Source organism: Brassica napus, chromosome A9 (assembly GCF_020379485.1).
Source record: "Brassica napus cultivar Da-Ae chromosome A9, Da-Ae, whole genome shotgun sequence".
Classification (NCBI taxonomy): Eukaryota; Viridiplantae; Streptophyta; class Magnoliopsida; order Brassicales; family Brassicaceae; genus Brassica; species Brassica napus.
This window is the reverse complement of record NC_063442.1, coordinates 13,671,489-13,690,153: the sequence shown is the minus strand read 5'-3', so window position 1 is coordinate 13,690,153 and position 18,665 is coordinate 13,671,489. Positions and strand designations below refer to the sequence as shown.

The following is an 18,665-nucleotide window of genomic DNA, read 5'->3' as shown; positions in this document are numbered from 1 at the left end:
TTTGTCAAACTTTATATTATTATGAAAAAGCATAATTAATATTCTGCTTTAAAACGTCCACAACCAGAATGGTCAAATAATAGATCACAATGCAAAGCAACTACAAGAGTTTCTAAAGCATAAAAATTATTATCTAGAGTAAAGAATCAAAACAGAAAAGCAATGACAAGAGTTTTTTAGTTCCCATACTGATGTTGCTCAGTTTCTCCCCAGCATTATCAACGGCATGTCGTCAAAGAAAACTTGACATTTTCGAGAACTTCTTATCAATATAAAAACGCCATTGTAGAAATCTATTTTCTGTTTAGTCAGATCAGAATCATTGAGACTGAGTTTCTTGAGGACTGCTGAATTCATAATAAAATAAGTCGCTAGTTTCATTCCAGGTCCCTCCCACATATTCAGTTTGTTAATCTCAACACGCTCCAAAGTCGATATTAAACACTGCGGCACCTTGGTGAGATCCATCTTCTGTTCTGGCTCCGTTGAAACAGAAAAGTCCTACAAATAAATAAAAAAATGCTCAATCATTACAATAGTTCCACAATGTAAAAATATAGGCTCAAGTTTGATTCTTACCAATACGAGGCTTTTCAGATTCGAGCAGCTTTCAAGAAAAACTGACAACAGTGGTAATGATGAGCTGGAGAATGCAGCCTGCAAATGAGATAGGTTATGGAATTTGGGAAACGGTCCTAGTTTAGAATAATGATAAAGGACCTGCAAGAAGAAAAACAAGGTTACAGGTGAGAATCTTTTCATATAAAAATAAATGTCAAAGTGTCACATAATATACCTCTAGAGTAGGCTGAGAGATGATCATATGTGTCACACTAGCAATACCAGTGAGAAACTCATGGATAATATCTCTCTTACTTAAAACCTCCGATAACAAAATTAGAGGCTTGATATTAAAGTCAGTATCAATGTCTATCTTGAGCAAGGAATTCAGATTCTTCACCACAATCCTATCACTAAAACTCATATACTTGAGTCTTGGAGCATCAATCTTGACCGAACCTTCGGTACCACTCCTTACCGGATGAAATGTTAAACAGAAGATCTTCAGAGTCTGAGACCTCACGCACAGAGTTTTCATCGAACCATACTGATATCTTACCAAATTAAGTTCTTTTTTTTTTTTTTTTGAATGAATGTTAAATTTTATTCATCAAAAAAGCCTTATTACATCCAGGTGCATACTATGTGTAAGAAAGGAACATATCTCTCCTACTTTCATACTCAAAACTCCAATGTGCAAAACTATTTATACTCTAGTTATAAACCAAAATTGTAATGCACCTTCCATACCCTTCACTCTTTTCATTTTCAACAAGCTCAACTTATTTCTTACTCCCTTGTCAATCATTTTCTTTAAAACTGGCATAGCCATCAATTTCTCACCATGCCTCACCTTATTACGTTCCCTCCACATTCCATACATTGCCGATTGCAGTGCATACCGCAAACAGAACAACTTATGCTTTCCCAGTGACCCATCCATAACCAGCCACATGATCTCGGACCAGTTTGTAGTATAGGAGCTCCTTAGAATGCCTCTAACAAGATAATCCCAAAGCTGCGAGGAGTATGTACACTCGAAAAATAGATGGTCTCGGGTTTCAATACCACTTTTGCAGAGAATACATGTAGCATCCACACTTGGGTTCCAGCTCAGAATTCTATCCATCGTGGATAATCTATTCAAATTGGCCAGCCACATCATGAAAGAGAACTTTGGCGTTGCTTGAGAAAACCATACTCCTCTCGCCCAACCTCTTCTTGCCATACTTTCTCTAAGCAACTGCCATGTTTCCTTAGTAGAGAATTGATGCTTGAACCCTGACACCCTCTGCCACAAACTTACATCCTCATCCTCACAAAGACCTTCCTTCAGATTATCCAGCTCCTGTTCGATTTCCATTAACAACCCCATGCGGTGCCTTCTTCTTCTTCGAGGACAGATAATTGCTTCTTCTATTGTCGCATCATTCCTTATACCCATATCAATTATCCCTCTTCTCCCAAGAAGATCAGAAAGAACTCCTTTCTCAGACCAGCTATCATACCAGAAGGAGGTGTGACGCCCATTACCAATCTTCTTACGATAGAAACTCCTAGCAATCTCTCTCAACTTCAGAAGCTTTCGCCACATCCAAGATCCCGATTGAGTTTTGATACTAACCTCCCAAAATGTTTTCTTCTTCAACAAATAGGCCTTCACCCATCTCCCCCATAAAGAATCACCAGCAAGCATTCTCCATATTATTTTCAAGCCATACACTCTGTTAATATCTTTTAAAGTTCTCAACCCCAAACCACCTTCCTCCTTGGGCCTACATACCTCCTTCCATGCCACCTTGGCTCCTGTTGATCTGAGATCAGGACCAGTCCAGAGGAAAGCCGAGCAGAGTTGCTCCACTTCCTTATTGCACTGACTCGGAAGACGGAATACAGCTGCCCAAAAATTGACAATACTCTTGATCACCGACTTGATTAACTGCAGTCTTCCAGCATGCATAAGAAAGAAACCTACAGGACCAGGTGTTGATTCTGCTTCTAATTTTTTCCAACAGAGGCATAAAGGCTTGTCTTCTCATAGCCTTTGTCATTAATGGGAGGCCTAGATATCTCACAGGAAGTTCCTCTTCTTTCAAAGGGAAATTAGTTAAAATTCTTCTTCTTTCATCCTGCGAAACCCCAGCCATATAGATTGTGGATTTCACAAGACTGATGCTTAAGCCCGACCACTGAGCAAATTCATCAAATACTGAGAGAGCACCTTCAACTGAATCTTTAGTTCCCTCCACAAACACCATCAAGTCGTCTGCAAAACAAAGATGAGTGAGAGATAGGGTCTTACATCTCGGATGAAAATTGAACTTCCTCTCAGCCACTGCCTTGTCCATCTTCAGAGATAAAACGTTCATACAAAGCACAAACAGGTATGGAGATAATGAGCAACCCTGCCTCAGACCTCTTGTACTTTGAAAATACCCTGCAAGGTCTCCATTTACTTGAACCGAAAAGGACGGAGTGGAGATACAAAGTTTTACCCAATGAATAAATTTCCCAGGAAACTCCATAGCTTCTAAACTCTCCAAAACAAAAGACCATTGTACTGAATCGAACGCCTTGGAAATATCAATCTTCATCACACTTCTAGGAGATATCAATTCCTTATGATAATCTTTAACCAGCTCAGACGCTAGAAGAACATTCTCCATGAGTAGTCTACCTTTAATAAAAGCTGACTGGTTCACAGTTACAATTCTGGGTAACAGCTCCTTCAATCTGTTTGCTAGTATCTTCGACACAACCTTATAAAGAACATTACAGCACGCAATCGGTCGAAAGTCCCTCATCTCCAACGAATTGATTTTCTTGGGAACCAAAGCAAGTATCGTTGAGTTAACACCCTTGGGCAAAAACCCATACCTGAATACAGATTGAATGGCTATCGTGAAGTCACCAGCTATAATAGACCAGGTGGCTTTGAAGAACTCGCTGGGAAATCCATCAGGGCCTGGAGACTTATTTGCCGGCATAGCAAACAGCACCTGTTTAATCTCCTCCGCAGTAACATCAGACTCAAGCAAAGTGCAATCCTCTGGAGAGCATCTGAAGTCAATCAAACTCTGAAGTTCTTCCTTTGATGTACCCTCAAACTCTGTAGGTTGAGAGTTTAAAAAATCTGCAAAGAATCTCTCTGCCTCATTCTTTATATCCAGATGACTCGTTGCAGTGCTCCCATCCAGGCATCTAACTTCACGAATTGTATTTTGAGCTTGTCGACTCTTAATTGCATTGTGGAAAGACTTATTATTCTGATCACCGACGTCAAGCCAATGCAGCTTTGCTCTTTGTTTGAGAAAATCTTCCTCGAGACTAGCCACATGCAACCACTTCTCATAAGCTTCTGCTTCTTCTCGGATATTCACACTACTTGGGAGGATAAGCGTGCTTTTCTGCTTTTCACACAGTATACTATAGGCTTCCTTCGATCTTTTAGATAAATTCCCCAGTTTCTCTCTGCCCAACTCACGGATTAGTGGCTTCAGATTCTTTAGCTTCTTAGAGAATCTGAATAATGCAGAAGTAGAATGGAACAGCACCTCCGTATTATCCCAATATGCCTTCACCGTTGGGAGAAACTCAGGAAGACTCCCAATGACATTTACATACTTAAAAGGCCTCCGAATCTTTTCAGTTGGCGCCAATATTTGAATCTTGCACCTCATGTGATCTGAACAACCACCAGGTTCAAATACTGAATATGCACTCGCGAATCTGTGAACTGCATTATCATTCATGAGAACCCGATCTAACTTCTTACAGATAAGTCCTTCTTGCCTCTTGTTGCACCAAGTGTAAAGAGGCCCTTGATACCCCCATATCTGAGAGATTGCAATGAAGTACCATTCTCTGAAAATCTCGCATACCACTCGGGACCCTACCCAAACTTGAGAACCCAGAGTTTTCTTCCCCATCCAAAATTTCATTAAAATCCCCCATTATCAGCCAAGCTCTATTACTGAAGCTAGGCGAGTTGTGGTGATAACAAAGATCCTCCCATAACTCTTTCCTCTCTTCAGCCAGATTCCTTGCATAAACAAAAGTGCAATACAAAGCTTCTTCTCCCTTAATCTCCACAGAACATGTAATTAACTGATCTGATTTGTACACTGGAGTCATACACACAGAATCTCTCCAGAGTATCCAAATCCTACCACCAGCACTACAATCATAATTCATCATCCAAGACCAATCTTTAAACTCCATCTTCAAAATCTTCTCCGCCTTATTTTCCTTAATTCGAGTCTCCAAAATACATCCAAATAACATCTCCTTATTACTAATCCACTTTTTAACCACGGAATGTTTCAAAAACTTATTAAATCCGCGCACATTCCAGAAAAAGCTCGCCATAGATTAGTGGTTGCGTCGAGAAGACCTTTTGCTCTTTGGATTTACCTCCTGAGCTTTTGTCTTCTGAACGCGTTTCTGCCCCTTTTGAGTTACAGCATTATCTCTCCCCCTTCCTTTCTGAGCTAGTATTTCATCCTCCAACAAATCATTTTCTCTCTCGCTTGCTTGATTCCGATCCTCTAACTCATCTTCTATGTACACCTGATCCTCCAGAGGTATTTCCCCTTCCTCCATATCAATAGATTTCTCCACTACTTCTAGCTCCTCATCCAGACTCAACACAGAGAATTTCGAAGCAGATATCTGAACTTCAGCATTATTCTGTAAGATTGTTGGTGTCGATCTTCCCCCTTTCCCTGGTGATACTAGAGACCAGCCCTTAACTCCATCCTTACTCAGACTTTCCTTCTCACCCTGCTCATTGATCTTGTCCCTTCCCTCACTGCTAGCCTCCTCCATATTATTTTTTGACAGACTAGACACCAATTGTTTTGGACTCGTATTTGCACTTCCCTGACCTCCAGCACCAGCCTTAGTATGCAGAGAACCGCCAGGATTCTTCTTATTTTCTCCATTCTTCACACACACTTTATCAGTGTGCCCCCACTTCTCACAAATGTTACATTTAGAAGGCAACCATGGGTAGTGGAATCCAACCGTAAACTCCTCCCCCTCCTTTGAAAAATCTATCTCCTTAGGCAAACTCTGAGTGACATCAACATGAACAAACACCTTAGCTTCCTCAAGGTTTGAACACGCTATAGTTTCTGGATGTAGTCTCTTCGGAAACCACACTGTACTAGTGATAAAGCTAAGCCCCTCCCATGAATACATGTGCAGTGGAACCTTTGTCAGATGCACCCACATCGGAATAGCTTTTTCCTCTTGTTTCTCTTCCTCTGTTTTTGGTGACCATTTAGTGACGATCATCGGGACACCAGCTATATTCCACATACCCCTCTTGAGAATTTTTTCCCGAGCCTTCAAACTAGAAACCTTGAATCGCATCGTCGTAGGATTTGCATCATAGACTTCCACCTTCATATTAACTTCGCCATAGCTCCAGATCTTGTTCACCACCATATGGACCTTAGCTATATGAGGAGCTAGATCCAGAAATTTCCCAATAATGAAATCATCCCACAGAGGAGTAGAATCTGTGATGACCTCATCTGGAATCTCCACCTTGTGTTTACCATCCTTTGTCGAAATCTCAACGTCATACTTCATCAGATTCTTCTTGTCTTTCACCTTCGAGACCCAGCTCTGATCGCCTTTCATCAAATCAAGCTTCACCCCTTGTTCCCCAGCCTTTACCCCTTCATTAACAGCCTTGGAAACCACCGGAACCGCAGATGAACCCGGCGGATTAGCCGAATCCATCGCAAGAAACTCTAGATTCGCAGTCGCTTTCGAAATCGCCTCAGAATCGCACTTTACCAAAACGCAGTCGTTTTTCGCATAATTAATTAAGTTCTTCAAGAACATGACAGCCTGAGATTAGCTTCTCCATAAATAAATGGCCACCTTTACCGTAACGAACTTTTTTTAGGTGCATGATCTATAGACATGGTAGAGAAAACACATACTCTGGATTCTTAGGCACTACTACGTGTTGGAGTTTCAAGGATACCAATGTCTTGCTGTTATATATACTCACAGGCAGCGAGGCAGGAAACAAATGTAACACTTTGCACTCTCGTCCTCAGCATCTAGATGCTGAATCCCGCGATGATCAACAGCTGTGATCCACTCCCTGATCTGAGAGGGATTTCCAAACGAGTTATAGTTATCATAGTTGATCTTGAACTTTTGCAGGCGCGTCTGATGGTTAACCTTCAGAAAGCAGTTACCGAAGTTGTTAGTGGCAACTTTGGAGAAACAATCCAAGTCATTGGAGTGTAAATCAAGTCCTGGAACATCAAGCCAGAGATTTCTCCATCTGGTTGATAGAACGCTTGTCTTAATAGAATCTCTGGTGGGAAGCCATAAGAGTATCTGAGTTATCAAACAATCCGGCAGTGCGCTTATTCTGTCATACCCCAGCACGAAACAAAACCCTAAATTTTATTTAAAAAATAACACATATTAAAAGTTTTGATCGAATAATATGACATGAGTATTCTCAATTCTCCCAAATTTTTAGGGTTCCAGACGATAAGAAACAGATTTTACATGAAAAGATCGAGAAGGGATTTGAAGAACTCAAAGTCAATTCTATTGGCTTCTAGAGCAAATTTGAGAAGGGCAATCTTTACAATTATTTGCGAAGTGATTTAACTTATTTGTCATGATCCCCCTATACATTAAAAAAGAAGTCACTTTAGTGATTTCTGATGACGTGTCGCTCATAGGTGAAGTTTCAAAAAAATTGTTATAATTTGATTGGTCGATTGTTTTTAATTTTTATTTATTTAATTTAGATCTAAAAATTAAGGTAAGTCTAAAAACATTAAACATCACTTGCCATATAATCTAAAGAATATTACAAATAACAATTTATAGCAATTAAATCTCGAAATTATAGAAAAGTTAATAATGTTATATTTTATTACTTTTAATATTTATAAACTATAAAATATAATGAACCAAATTTTCATATAAGATAATTATAATAGTTTTATATTCTACTTGATGAATTGTATTCGAATATAATTATATAATAACTATTTTAAATATTACAAAATCCAAACATGTTTATTAATATGATTTTTAAATTATTTATCGTTGTTTACAGAATAAATTTATCAGAATTGAAAATTATTTATATAATGTAATAAATTATTTATAAAATATAAATCCTACTATATATTGATTTAGAAGTCACATAAGTGATTTTTTATTACGTGTTGATCATAAATGAACTCTTCAAATTGTTATAATTTGATTGACCGATGATTTTTAATTTTATTATTATAATTACATCTAAAAGTATAGGATGATTCAACTACCACTTTCCAAATAATCTACATAATATTAGAAATAATTATTTATGGTAATTAATTGTTGAAACTATGAAAGAGTAATAATGCGATCAATTTTTTTTTCTATTTATAAATTACATAAAATAATACACAAAAGTGTTTATTTGAATTGATATAATGATTTTATATTCGTATAGAAAGAATTATATTTGTATATAAAGTATAATAATAACTATTAATGTTTAATAATTAAATGCATGCTTTATAAATCATTTAAAAAATTATAAATACATTTATAAAATTATAAATCCCCCTATACATTAAAAGAGAAGTCACTTTAGTGACTTCTGATGACGTGTCGCTCATAGGTGAAGTTTCAAAAAATTTGTTATAATTTGATTGGTCGATTGTTTTTAATTTTTATTTATTTAAATTATATCTAAAAATTAAGGTAAGTCTAAAAACATTTAACATCGCTTGCCATATAATCTAAAGAATATTACAAATAAGAATTTATGGCAACTAAATCTCAAACTTATAGAAAGATTAATAATGTTATATTTTATTACTTTTAATATTTATAAACTATAAAATATAATGAACAAATTTTATATAAGATAATTATAATAGTTTTATATTCTACTTAATGAATTGTATTTGAATATAATTATATAATAACTATTTTAAATATTACAAAATCCAAACATGTTTATTAATATAATTTTTAAATTATTTATCGTTGTTTACAGAATAAATTTATCAGAATTTTAAAATTATTTATACAATGTTATAAATTATTTATAAAAATATAAATTCTACTATATATTGATTTAGAAGTCACATAAGTGATTTTTTTATTACGTGTTGATCATAAATGAACTCTTCAAATTGTTATCATTTGATTGACCAATGATTTTTAATTTTATTTATTATAATTATATCTAAAAGGAAATGATAATTCAACTACCACTTTCCAAATAATCTACATAATATTATAAATAATAATTTATGGTAACTAATTGTTGAAACTATGAAAGAGTAATAATGCGATCAATTTTTTTATATATTTATAAATTACATAAAATAATACACAAAAGTGTTTATTAGAATTGATATAATGATTTTATATTCGTATAGAAAGAATTATATTTGTATATAAAGTATCATAATAACTATTAATGTCTAATAATTAAATGCATGCTTTATAAATCATTTATAAAATTATAAATACATTTATTAAAATAAGACGTTTTAAATTATTATAAGAGGTTATAAGTCACTTATAGAAGCTTATACATTAATTTATAAAATGTATTTTGAAAATTTATCCTCCTATTACAATATTTTGAATTTTTTTTCATTTTAATGGTAAAATTCCTCAACTATGTTTACTTATCGTAGAAACTCCTAAACTAAAGATTTACTGTTAGTAATAGTAATTATGACCTATCAGAGTTTAATTCATTAAATAAAATTAGTTTATGGGGTTTTTCGTTAAATACTTTGTTTGAGGGTTTTGCCCAAAACAAACTTAATTGGGGGGTTTAACGTTAAAATTCCTTATTCTTTTCTTATTATCTATTATTTAAATCCTTATTGTGGGATTTGTTTTATCAAAAATCAGTTGCAATCAACTGACGAGATATCTTATTTCCTAATATTATGCATTTAATATTTAAATATATATATATATATATATATAAATAACAAGATTGAGTTACCAAAATTATGTATATATTATAATCAGAATAGTTTTAAAAAATTATTATAAGATATTCTATCTCATAGCTGAATTAAAATTTATTAGAGGATATTATATCTCATATCTTCTCTTGAAAACTAGGTCATTTAGAAGCTTAAACTAATTTGCTATATAAATATCGCGTCACCCCCATTAGTTTCTGATGTTTTAAGATTAGTGTTAAATGTGATCGTTTTCTAAACGTTCTAATGAATTCTTTGTTCATATGAACATAGTATAAATATCAATATGTAACATCAAATCTTTTATATTAACCATATACATGTAACATAAGTATTATATAGTTGTAAATATAATATCAATTTAATATTAATGTTAATACCCGCACATGCGTGCGGGCGGTCCACCTAGTTTTAAGTAATTTTGCTCATTTGTCATGTTTTAATTAGGTTTACGCTGAGTTACTAATTTATAAATAGTTTTATTAGTAGTTTTTAGCTGAGTCAATAATTTATTAATTTAAATAATACAACTATAAAATATGTAATTAGATATATAATTATTTTAATTTTGCTTATTTGTCATATTTTTATTAGGTTTTAGCTTAGTCATTAATTTATTATTAATTTTTAGCTGTGGTCATTAATTTATTAATTTAAATGATATAACTATACATTTTGTAACTAGATATATAATTATTTTATTTTTTTTCTTATTTGTCATGTTTTATTAGGTTTTAGCTATTCATTAATTTATTATTAGTTTTTAACTTAGTCATTAATTTATTAATTTAAATAATACAACTATTTCAAGATTTTTAATTATATACATTTTTTAAAAATTGTAACTTTGACGAGTTATGATCAATTCTTATTATTCTATTTTAAAATCATATTTGTTACTGGATAATTGTAAACCATATTCGTTACTAAATGTGTAACATAATCTATCTTTTAATATAGTTTATAGCTTAATGATAGTCTAGATAATGTGTAAGTGATATTTATCTTAGTCTAGGTCGTATTATAGTTGTAGTAGTATGTAAATGCTAATACATAGAATTATGATGCCGACTTTATCTTAGGATCCATTTTAATAATCTATTATTATAATTTACCGACTCTATGCTATGATTGTATATATTCTCATCATACATTTGATGGGAAATACACACAAAGTTTACAAAATTTCATCTTTAAATAATATGAAACATTTCAAACGTTGTCTTTTGGAAAAAGAAACATGTTTCACTTTTTCTTATTGGAGATATTGAGTCGACTAAATATTGCTATAAATAAGAGTAAACGTGTTGATACTTTAGAATCATGAAAAAATCAAAATTTGTTTCAACTGAATTGGTGTTGGTTGATATCATCGTAAATATTAATTTATTTCATTATTGATTCACATTAATTATACGATGTGGTGTTAGTCAATTATTTTGAAATTTATTTTTTTAGGGAACAAGGGACTCATGCTTCTACTGATAAATGTTCTTTTGGTGACTTGTCTTTTGGTAATTTCCGATCTAAGTTATGTCAATAAGATTATTTTATTCTGCATAATTTCACTTCTGGTGATTAGACCATAAAATATAAAACGCCTCCTCTGCTTTTTAAGATAAATTTCTATAGAACAACCAAAATCATACCTTGTGATGTTTTTTCAAAAGAGTTAAAAAATAATTATTTCATGGAATTTAAAGAAATATTGGGACGTCAATATGAAAATGAATGTTTAGTCAGTGAATTTTCTATATCATATTTTGTTTTTATTGATGTATTCAATTTATGATATGTTTGTTCACAAGTTGTTCTTTCTAATGTTTTGTGTGTTTAGATATTATTGGCGAAGTTGTGAATGTTGAACCTTTAAAATATATCATTGCAACAGGCAAATGTTTAACTAAGTTAGAATTAATTACTATTTGTGACACAATGTAAATTTTATTCAGAGTTTAATTTAATATTGTTTAGTTTTTATGACATGACGCTTATTTAAATTTTTAATATTTAGTGATACATGTTTAACATACACATTCTTGGTATGCAAACCAAGTATCATATTTCTTTAAACCAATCCTGAAAATTACAGTGATGTATTATTGAGTTTTATTCAAGTTCTTTACATAGCTCTACATGACCAATAACTGTACTACTAAATTAAAGATCTCTTCCTTCATATTGAGTACGCTTACACTTAAGCTAAAATTTTTAAAACTAGACTTTTTATTATTAAAAAAAAACTTGGGATTCAATTTCCAGATAAAAGAATCATGTATAAACAATAAAAAAAATATTTTCACACAGTAAGCAATTGAAATTTGGTTAATAAAGACCAAAAACACACACAAATTATTTATATCTAATTAAATACATTAGCATGAACAAATATAATAGTAAAAAATATTAAGAATATATATTAGTTCGCACAAAGTGCGAGTCCACACCTAGTAAGATACACAACCAGAGAGCAAATTTGCTTTACGAAGGTTTAAAACAAATAACAATTAAGCACAAATAAACCGAATCAGTTGACTAAAAGGAAAAAAAAAACGAATCAAAACCGATTTGAAATCAAACCAATGTTTAATTTAAACCGACAAATTTAAATTTTTTATAAAATAAAAATATTGAAGCTTTTCAAAAACCCAAGCGACAGAGAGGTAGGAGGCTGATTGAGAAACACACGTGGAAACAGGCAATTGCATAGTGGTGTTGCACTTAGCACTGCCCATGTGTGGGAAGGGCATTTACGTAGTAAAGTGGAAGTGTGAGGACAAATGGTTCGGCACCGTCGGGTCTATTTCATAGACTTCCGAGAAATGAGTTGGAAGCTGCATCTGTTTCTAGAAGCTGAACCTTGGGGACTGTCAAAGGTTTTCCGAGAAAACTGGACTTTTGACAAATAGACGAACGGCGTTTCATACGGAATCGGACCCATTCCGCATCTCCTAGCCAGTAGCCACCCTCCAAAGTCCATCCATTTATTTAATAATAATAATATATTCGCCTAATAAAATCCATTTTTTAGCAGAAATAAATATTCAGTAAATCACATTCAACCTTCTTCTTCTTCTTCTTCTCACTTTATGGTATTTATTTGACATATCTTCCACAGAAAAATCAACACACCATATATCTTTATTACCGTAAAAGTTCGCATTTGCAATAAATATAATCAAATTCCATTACAATAAAATTAAAAACCCTCCCTCTCTTCCTCCTCATTGTTACATTTCTTTGGTTCGGTCTTCTCCTCCGCCTCCAGGTAACTCTCTCCCTTCCTCATGAATCATTCTTAATCAAACACTACAGATCTATCGAATCTCGCCTCATCTTGATTTCTCGAATATGATTCTCATTAAAAAGAAAAAGACTTCTCTTTTATTCGTTCTTTCCTGATTCTCTATTCGTAGGTATTGAAAGTTGAAAGCTTTTGGTGGTGATCTGGTGAAAATGGTGTGGTTTCGAGCCGGCTCGAATGTGACAAAGCTTGCCGTACGGAGGATCCTGAATCAGGGCACTTCATACGCCACAAGAACACGCTCCCTCCCTTCTCAAACCCGTTCCTTCCACTCATCTCTCTACAGACCAAACCCACAGAGCACCACCGCCCCTATCCCCCGAGCCGTCCCCCTCTCCAAACTAACAGACAGCTTCTTAGATGGCACCAGCAGCGTCTACCTCGAGGAGCTCCAAAGAGCCTGGGAATCCGATCCCACCAGCGTCGACGAGTCCTGGGACAATTTCTTTCGTAACTTCGTCGGTCAAGCCGCGACCTCGCCAGGCATCTCCGGCCAAACTATCCAAGAGAGTATGAATCTCTTGCTGCTCGTCAGAGCCTATCAGGTCAACGGCCACATGAAAGCCAACTTGGATCCCTTAGGTCTCGAACAACGAGAGATTCCCGAGGATCTTGACTTGGCTCTATACGGATTCACAGAGGCTGATCTCGACAGAGAGTTCTTCTTGGGAGTCTGGCAGATGTCCGGGTTCATGTCCGAGAACCGTCCCGTGCAGACGCTCCGCTCCATTTTGGCGAGGCTCCAGCAGGCTTACTGTGGGAGTATAGGTTTCGAGTATATGCACATTGCGGATCGGGATAAATGTAACTGGCTTAGAGAAAAGATCGAGACGCCCACTCCCTGGAGATACAACAGGGAGCGGCGCGAGGTGATTCTCGACAGGCTGGCCTGGAGCACTCAGTTTGAGAATTTCTTAGCTACCAAGTGGACCACTGCTAAGAGATTCGGGCTGGAAGGTGGAGAGTCGCTGATCCCGGGGATGAAGGAGATGTTCGACAGGGCGGCGGATCTCGGCGTCGAGAGCATTGTTATCGGAATGTCTCACAGAGGGAGGTTGAACGTTTTGGGTAATGTCGTTAGGAAGCCGTTACGTCAGATCTTCAGCGAGTTCAGCGGCGGGATAAGGCCGGTTGATGAAGTTGGATACACCGGAACGGGTGATGTTAAGTACCACTTGGGTACCTCTTATGATAGGCCCACGAGAGGTGGGAAGAAGATCCATCTCTCGTTGGTTGCAAACCCGAGTCATCTAGAAGCTGCAGATTCAGTTGTTGTGGGTAAAACAAGAGCGAAGCAGTACTACTCCAAGGACATGGACAGGACCAAGAACTTGGGGATTTTGATCCACGGAGACGGTAGTTTCGCTGGACAAGGAGTGGTTTACGAGACGCTTCATCTTAGCGCTCTCCCTAACTACACCACTGGTGGTACTATCCACATTGTGGTGAACAACCAAGTGGCGTTCACCACGGATCCGAGAGCTGGGAGATCTTCTCAGTACTGTACCGATGTCGCCAAGGCCTTGAGTGCCCCCATCTTCCATGTGAATGGTGACGATGTTGAAGCTGTTGTGCACGCCTGTGAGCTTGCTGCTGAGTGGCGTCAGACGTTTCATTCCGACGTTGTGGTTGATTTGGTTTGTTACAGGAGGTTTGGGCATAATGAGATTGATGAACCGTCTTTCACTCAGCCGAAAATGTACAAGGTGATCAAGAACCATCCCTCGACGCTTCAGATATACCACAAGAAGCTCTTGGAGTGCGGCGAGATATCGCAGCAGGATATTGACAGGATACAGGAGAAGGTTAACACTATTCTCAGTGAAGAGTTTGTTGCTAGTAAAGATTATCTGTCTAAGAAGCGTGATTGGCTTTCGACCAATTGGGCTGGGTTCAAGTCTCCTGAGCAGATCTCTCGTGTTAGAAACACAGGGTGAGTAGAGTTTTGTCCTTTTCTTTTCTTTTCTTGAATTCTCTATTGGCACTTAAACTCTTACACTCTTTTTGCAGCGTGAAGCCAGAGATACTTAAGACTGTTGGCAAGGCGATTTCGTCGCTTCCTGAAAACTTCAAGCCTCACAGAGCGGTGAAGAAAGTTTATGAACAGCGTGCTCAGATGATTGAAACGGGAGAAGGTATTGACTGGGCGCTTGCGGAAGCTCTTGCTTTAGCTACATTAGTTGTGGAAGGCAACCATGTTCGTTTAAGTGGTCAAGATGTGGAAAGAGGAACCTTCAGTCATCGTCATTCTGTGCTTCATGACCAGGAAACTGGAGAAGAGTATTGTCCTCTGGACCATCTCGTCATGAATCAGGATCCTGAGATGTTCACTGTCAGCAACAGGTACTTTTCCTTCTCCTCAGTGATAGTCATGCTCAAATCTTGTTGTAAAAGATGTGCTAAGACGTTTTTGCGTTGTTGTTATGCAGTTCTCTTTCAGAGTTTGGAGTCCTTGGGTTTGAGTTGGGTTACTCAATGGAAAGCCCAAACTCGTTGGTGCTATGGGAAGCTCAGTTTGGAGACTTTGCCAATGGAGCTCAGGTGATATTTGATCAGTTCATCAGCAGTGGAGAAGCCAAGTGGCTGCGTCAAACCGGGCTTGTTGTGCTACTTCCCCATGGATATGATGGTCAGGGCCCTGAACATTCAAGTGCCAGGCTGGAACGTTACCTTCAGGTAAACTCCATCCAAATTTCTTTTTTCACCGTCTTGTGATTGCCATATTGAATAGATAAATTTTTGTATGGTTCTAAAAATCAGTCTAGCCGGCCTAGCCATTTATATGACTCCAATCGGTTTAAATTGTTCTAAATCTATTAAAATCAGTTTAAATCGATATAAATTAGTCTCACTTTGTTAAATCAAGCAACAAAGTGAGTACAAATCCATAAATTTGTCTAATTTATTTTGTTTTGTATAACTAGTTTTGATAATTCATTAAAATAATTTTATGATTAAATTTAAAATCTAAAGTATCTTATATAAATGTAAAATGTATATAAAATAAATCAATAATTCGTTAATGCCGAGGCTGAATAATTGTCCTAGTCGCTAATCTTCTACAAAATGTGTCTACCAATTTCTTGAACATTTTTACATTTTTTCAGTTCACTTGGTCTTAATCAGCTCCTGATTTTCTTTTTTGGTTCTAATGAATTCCCATGGTCTTGTATTACAGATGAGTGATGACAACCCCTATGTCATACCAGACATGGAACCTACAATGAGAAAGCAAATCCAAGAATGCAATTGGCAGATTGTCAATGCCACCACTCCTGCCAACTATTTTCATGTTCTGCGTCGACAGGTAAGAGCTATTTCAAAGTGTTGTTTCCATTTTACAATGTCTCAATGTTATTACACACCATGCAGATACACAGAGACTTCCGCAAGCCTCTGATTGTAATGGCACCAAAGAACTTGCTCCGTCACAAGGACTGCAAATCAAACCTCTCAGAGTTTGATGATGTCCAAGGCCACCCAGGTTTTGACAAGCAAGGAACTAGGTTCAAGAGATTGATCAAGGATCAGAACGATCACTCTGATCTTGAAGAAGGCATCAGAAGATTGGTACTCTGCTCTGGAAAGGTATGCAACCTTTGTTCATATTAAAGTGATGAGTCAAAGACAGTAGAATCATTCTTGGTTTTTTGCAGGTTTATTACGAGCTTGATGATGAGAGGAAGAAGGTTGGGGCAAGTGATGTTGCTATTTGTAGAGTGGAACAGCTTTGTCCTTTCCCATATGATCTCATTCAGCGAGAGCTCAAGAGATATCCAAGTAAGCATTTGGGTTTATAGTTTGGTCTGCAACATCTAGTGTTACTAATTGGTTTTTGGTTTGTTATGAAAAAGATGCGGAGATAGTTTGGTGCCAAGAAGAGGCGATGAACATGGGAGCATTCAGCTACATAACTCCAAGGCTGTGGACAGCAATGAGAAGCTTAGGCAGAGGAGATATGGAAGACATTAAGTACGTTGGTCGTGGACCTTCTGCTGCTACTGCCACTGGTTTCTACACTTTCCATGTCAAAGAGCAAGCTGAGCTCGTCCAGAAAGCCATCGGGAAGGAACCCATCAGCTGAAAAAATCTTCATTTTTAAGCTGAACTTTGAATAAGAAGTTTCGGTGAACAATGTGATACACAACACTGACAAAGTCTTGTCTTTGCATTTTTTTTGGCCCCGTTGATTTTTTTGAGCCTGTCTTGTGTTGCAGGTTTTATACACATCATCTCATTTTTAATAAAACTTTTTGTTTTTCTTCATTTTTTTGTTATATGGTTCATCTTTTGCTATTCTCTTAAACTTCTTTTTGAAGACTCTCAATTTTCGATCTTCAACTGTAACCCGAAACCACTGCAGAATTTGATCTCAAAGACGTAGGTAGATTTGTTCATGTCGTCAACCTCCTAAATTCCTCTACCAAACCCTCTTAAGAAAACGAAGTCGTTATATACGTTTAGACAACTAAGTTAGAACAACTAAACTCAAATCCTATTCTCTTTAATGTGGCCCCTATATCTTAACAGATACTACACTCGTATATCATACGATGATAATTGATACATGTGATATGAAATATACTAATATCATATACTTTATATCATCAAAAATGTAAAATAATAAATCGAGTGTACCTTTTGATAATGCATCAGTGCAAAATGATAAGTAGTTAATTATAGCTGTTTGTATGTGTAACTCGTTTAGCAAAGACACCCAACAAATATTATGAATAATGTGATATATAACCATACTGAATTAGGCAATGTAAAAGATTATCCACATAGTCTATAAAATGCTCCTTAATTGCAACTGAAATTTTAATAGAAACAAATGATTTTCACAAGAATGTTCAATAAAACAATGTTCAAAACTCATCAGAAGCTGCATAACTAATAACATTCAAAGACATCAATGTCTTTCTCACATAAACATACTTAGCATGAAATCTTTGCTTGGTTGTGATGTAGATAATCAAATATATCTACTTGCTTTGGCTGTGATAAGAAATAGTCTACACATCTGCAATTTGCCAATTTTTCTAAAACAAATCACAATATAAATTTGGTATGATGTAATTATAAGAATTTATGTAGTTTGTAAAGTTTGGTAAAAAATAAAATTTCTGAAAGATGTATCAAAGACGCAGAAAAAGGTTAAGAGTGTATATGAGGAAACTCAATACTAGGAGTCCTATACCAAAGTCAACCCTTTTTGGAACTCTTCGAACTCGGTAGTCTTTGTCTATCAAACTTTGACGTAACATGTGTCTAAATTTAAAAGAAATTATAACTAGACATTGAAAGGTATCGATATCATTGGATTCATATTTAGACATTGAACGTTATTGCACAAATAAAAGACATTGAACGTTATCCATCTACTAATGCATATAATATATTTTAATTATTGATACTAAAACACAGGAAATTTTAATACTAGTTTTATTTATTAAATAATTTTATTTTTAATTTTACAGCAATAAGTATGAAAATTTTAAAATTTAAGAGACAAAATTTTTATAAGTTGTAAGGAACCACGAATAATTCTTTTATAAAAATGATGATTTTTATAATAAAACTAGGTGTTTTGTCCGCATATGCTGGCACAATTCTTTTATGGATACTTATTAATAAATGTCATATTAGTTTAAAGATAAAATAAATTGAAATAAAATATTAAATTTATACTATTTATGAATCTTTCAAATTTTTTAATTTTTATTGATTTAAAAATTAGTTTGGATAACAACATTAATATTTTATATTTTAAAATATGTTCTTATTTTTAACCAGTTTTTATT

At 35.2% G+C, this 18,665-nt stretch overlaps 1 protein-coding gene and 1 pseudogene across 1 annotated transcript; one reads left to right on the top strand and one right to left on the bottom strand.

Annotated features, from left to right (window-relative positions):
* Positions 1-198: 198 nt before the first annotated feature.
* On the bottom strand, positions 199-12,537 carry LOC106425181 (annotated as a pseudogene).
* A 56-nt stretch (positions 12,538-12,593) lies between these two features.
* On the top strand, positions 12,594-17,127 carry LOC106366683 (2-oxoglutarate dehydrogenase, mitochondrial). The gene is made up of 8 exons (XM_013806344.3): positions 12,594-12,825; positions 12,974-14,794; positions 14,872-15,204; positions 15,291-15,537; positions 16,040-16,168; positions 16,234-16,449; positions 16,518-16,641; positions 16,716-17,127. Exons 2-8 carry the CDS (start codon positions 13,014-13,016, stop codon positions 16,943-16,945), a joined length of 3,060 nt encoding a protein of 1,019 aa, XP_013661798.2. The 5' UTR covers positions 12,594-12,825; positions 12,974-13,013; the 3' UTR covers positions 16,946-17,127.
* The last annotated feature ends 1,538 nt before the right edge of the window (positions 17,128-18,665 follow it).

Bases quoted from the DNA above. Each gene is read 5' to 3' on its own strand.
- LOC106366683 (XM_013806344.3), top strand. From the start codon at position 13,014: ATGGTGTGGTTTCGAGCCGGCTCGAATGTGACAAAGCTTGCCGTACGG. The intron at 14,795-14,871 runs GTGAGTAGAGTT...CTCTTTTTGCAG, and splicing joins TCTCGTGTTAGAAACACAGG to CGTGAAGCCAGAGATACTTA. The intron at 16,169-16,233 runs GTAAGAGCTATT...CACACCATGCAG, and splicing joins TTCATGTTCTGCGTCGACAG to ATACACAGAGACTTCCGCAA.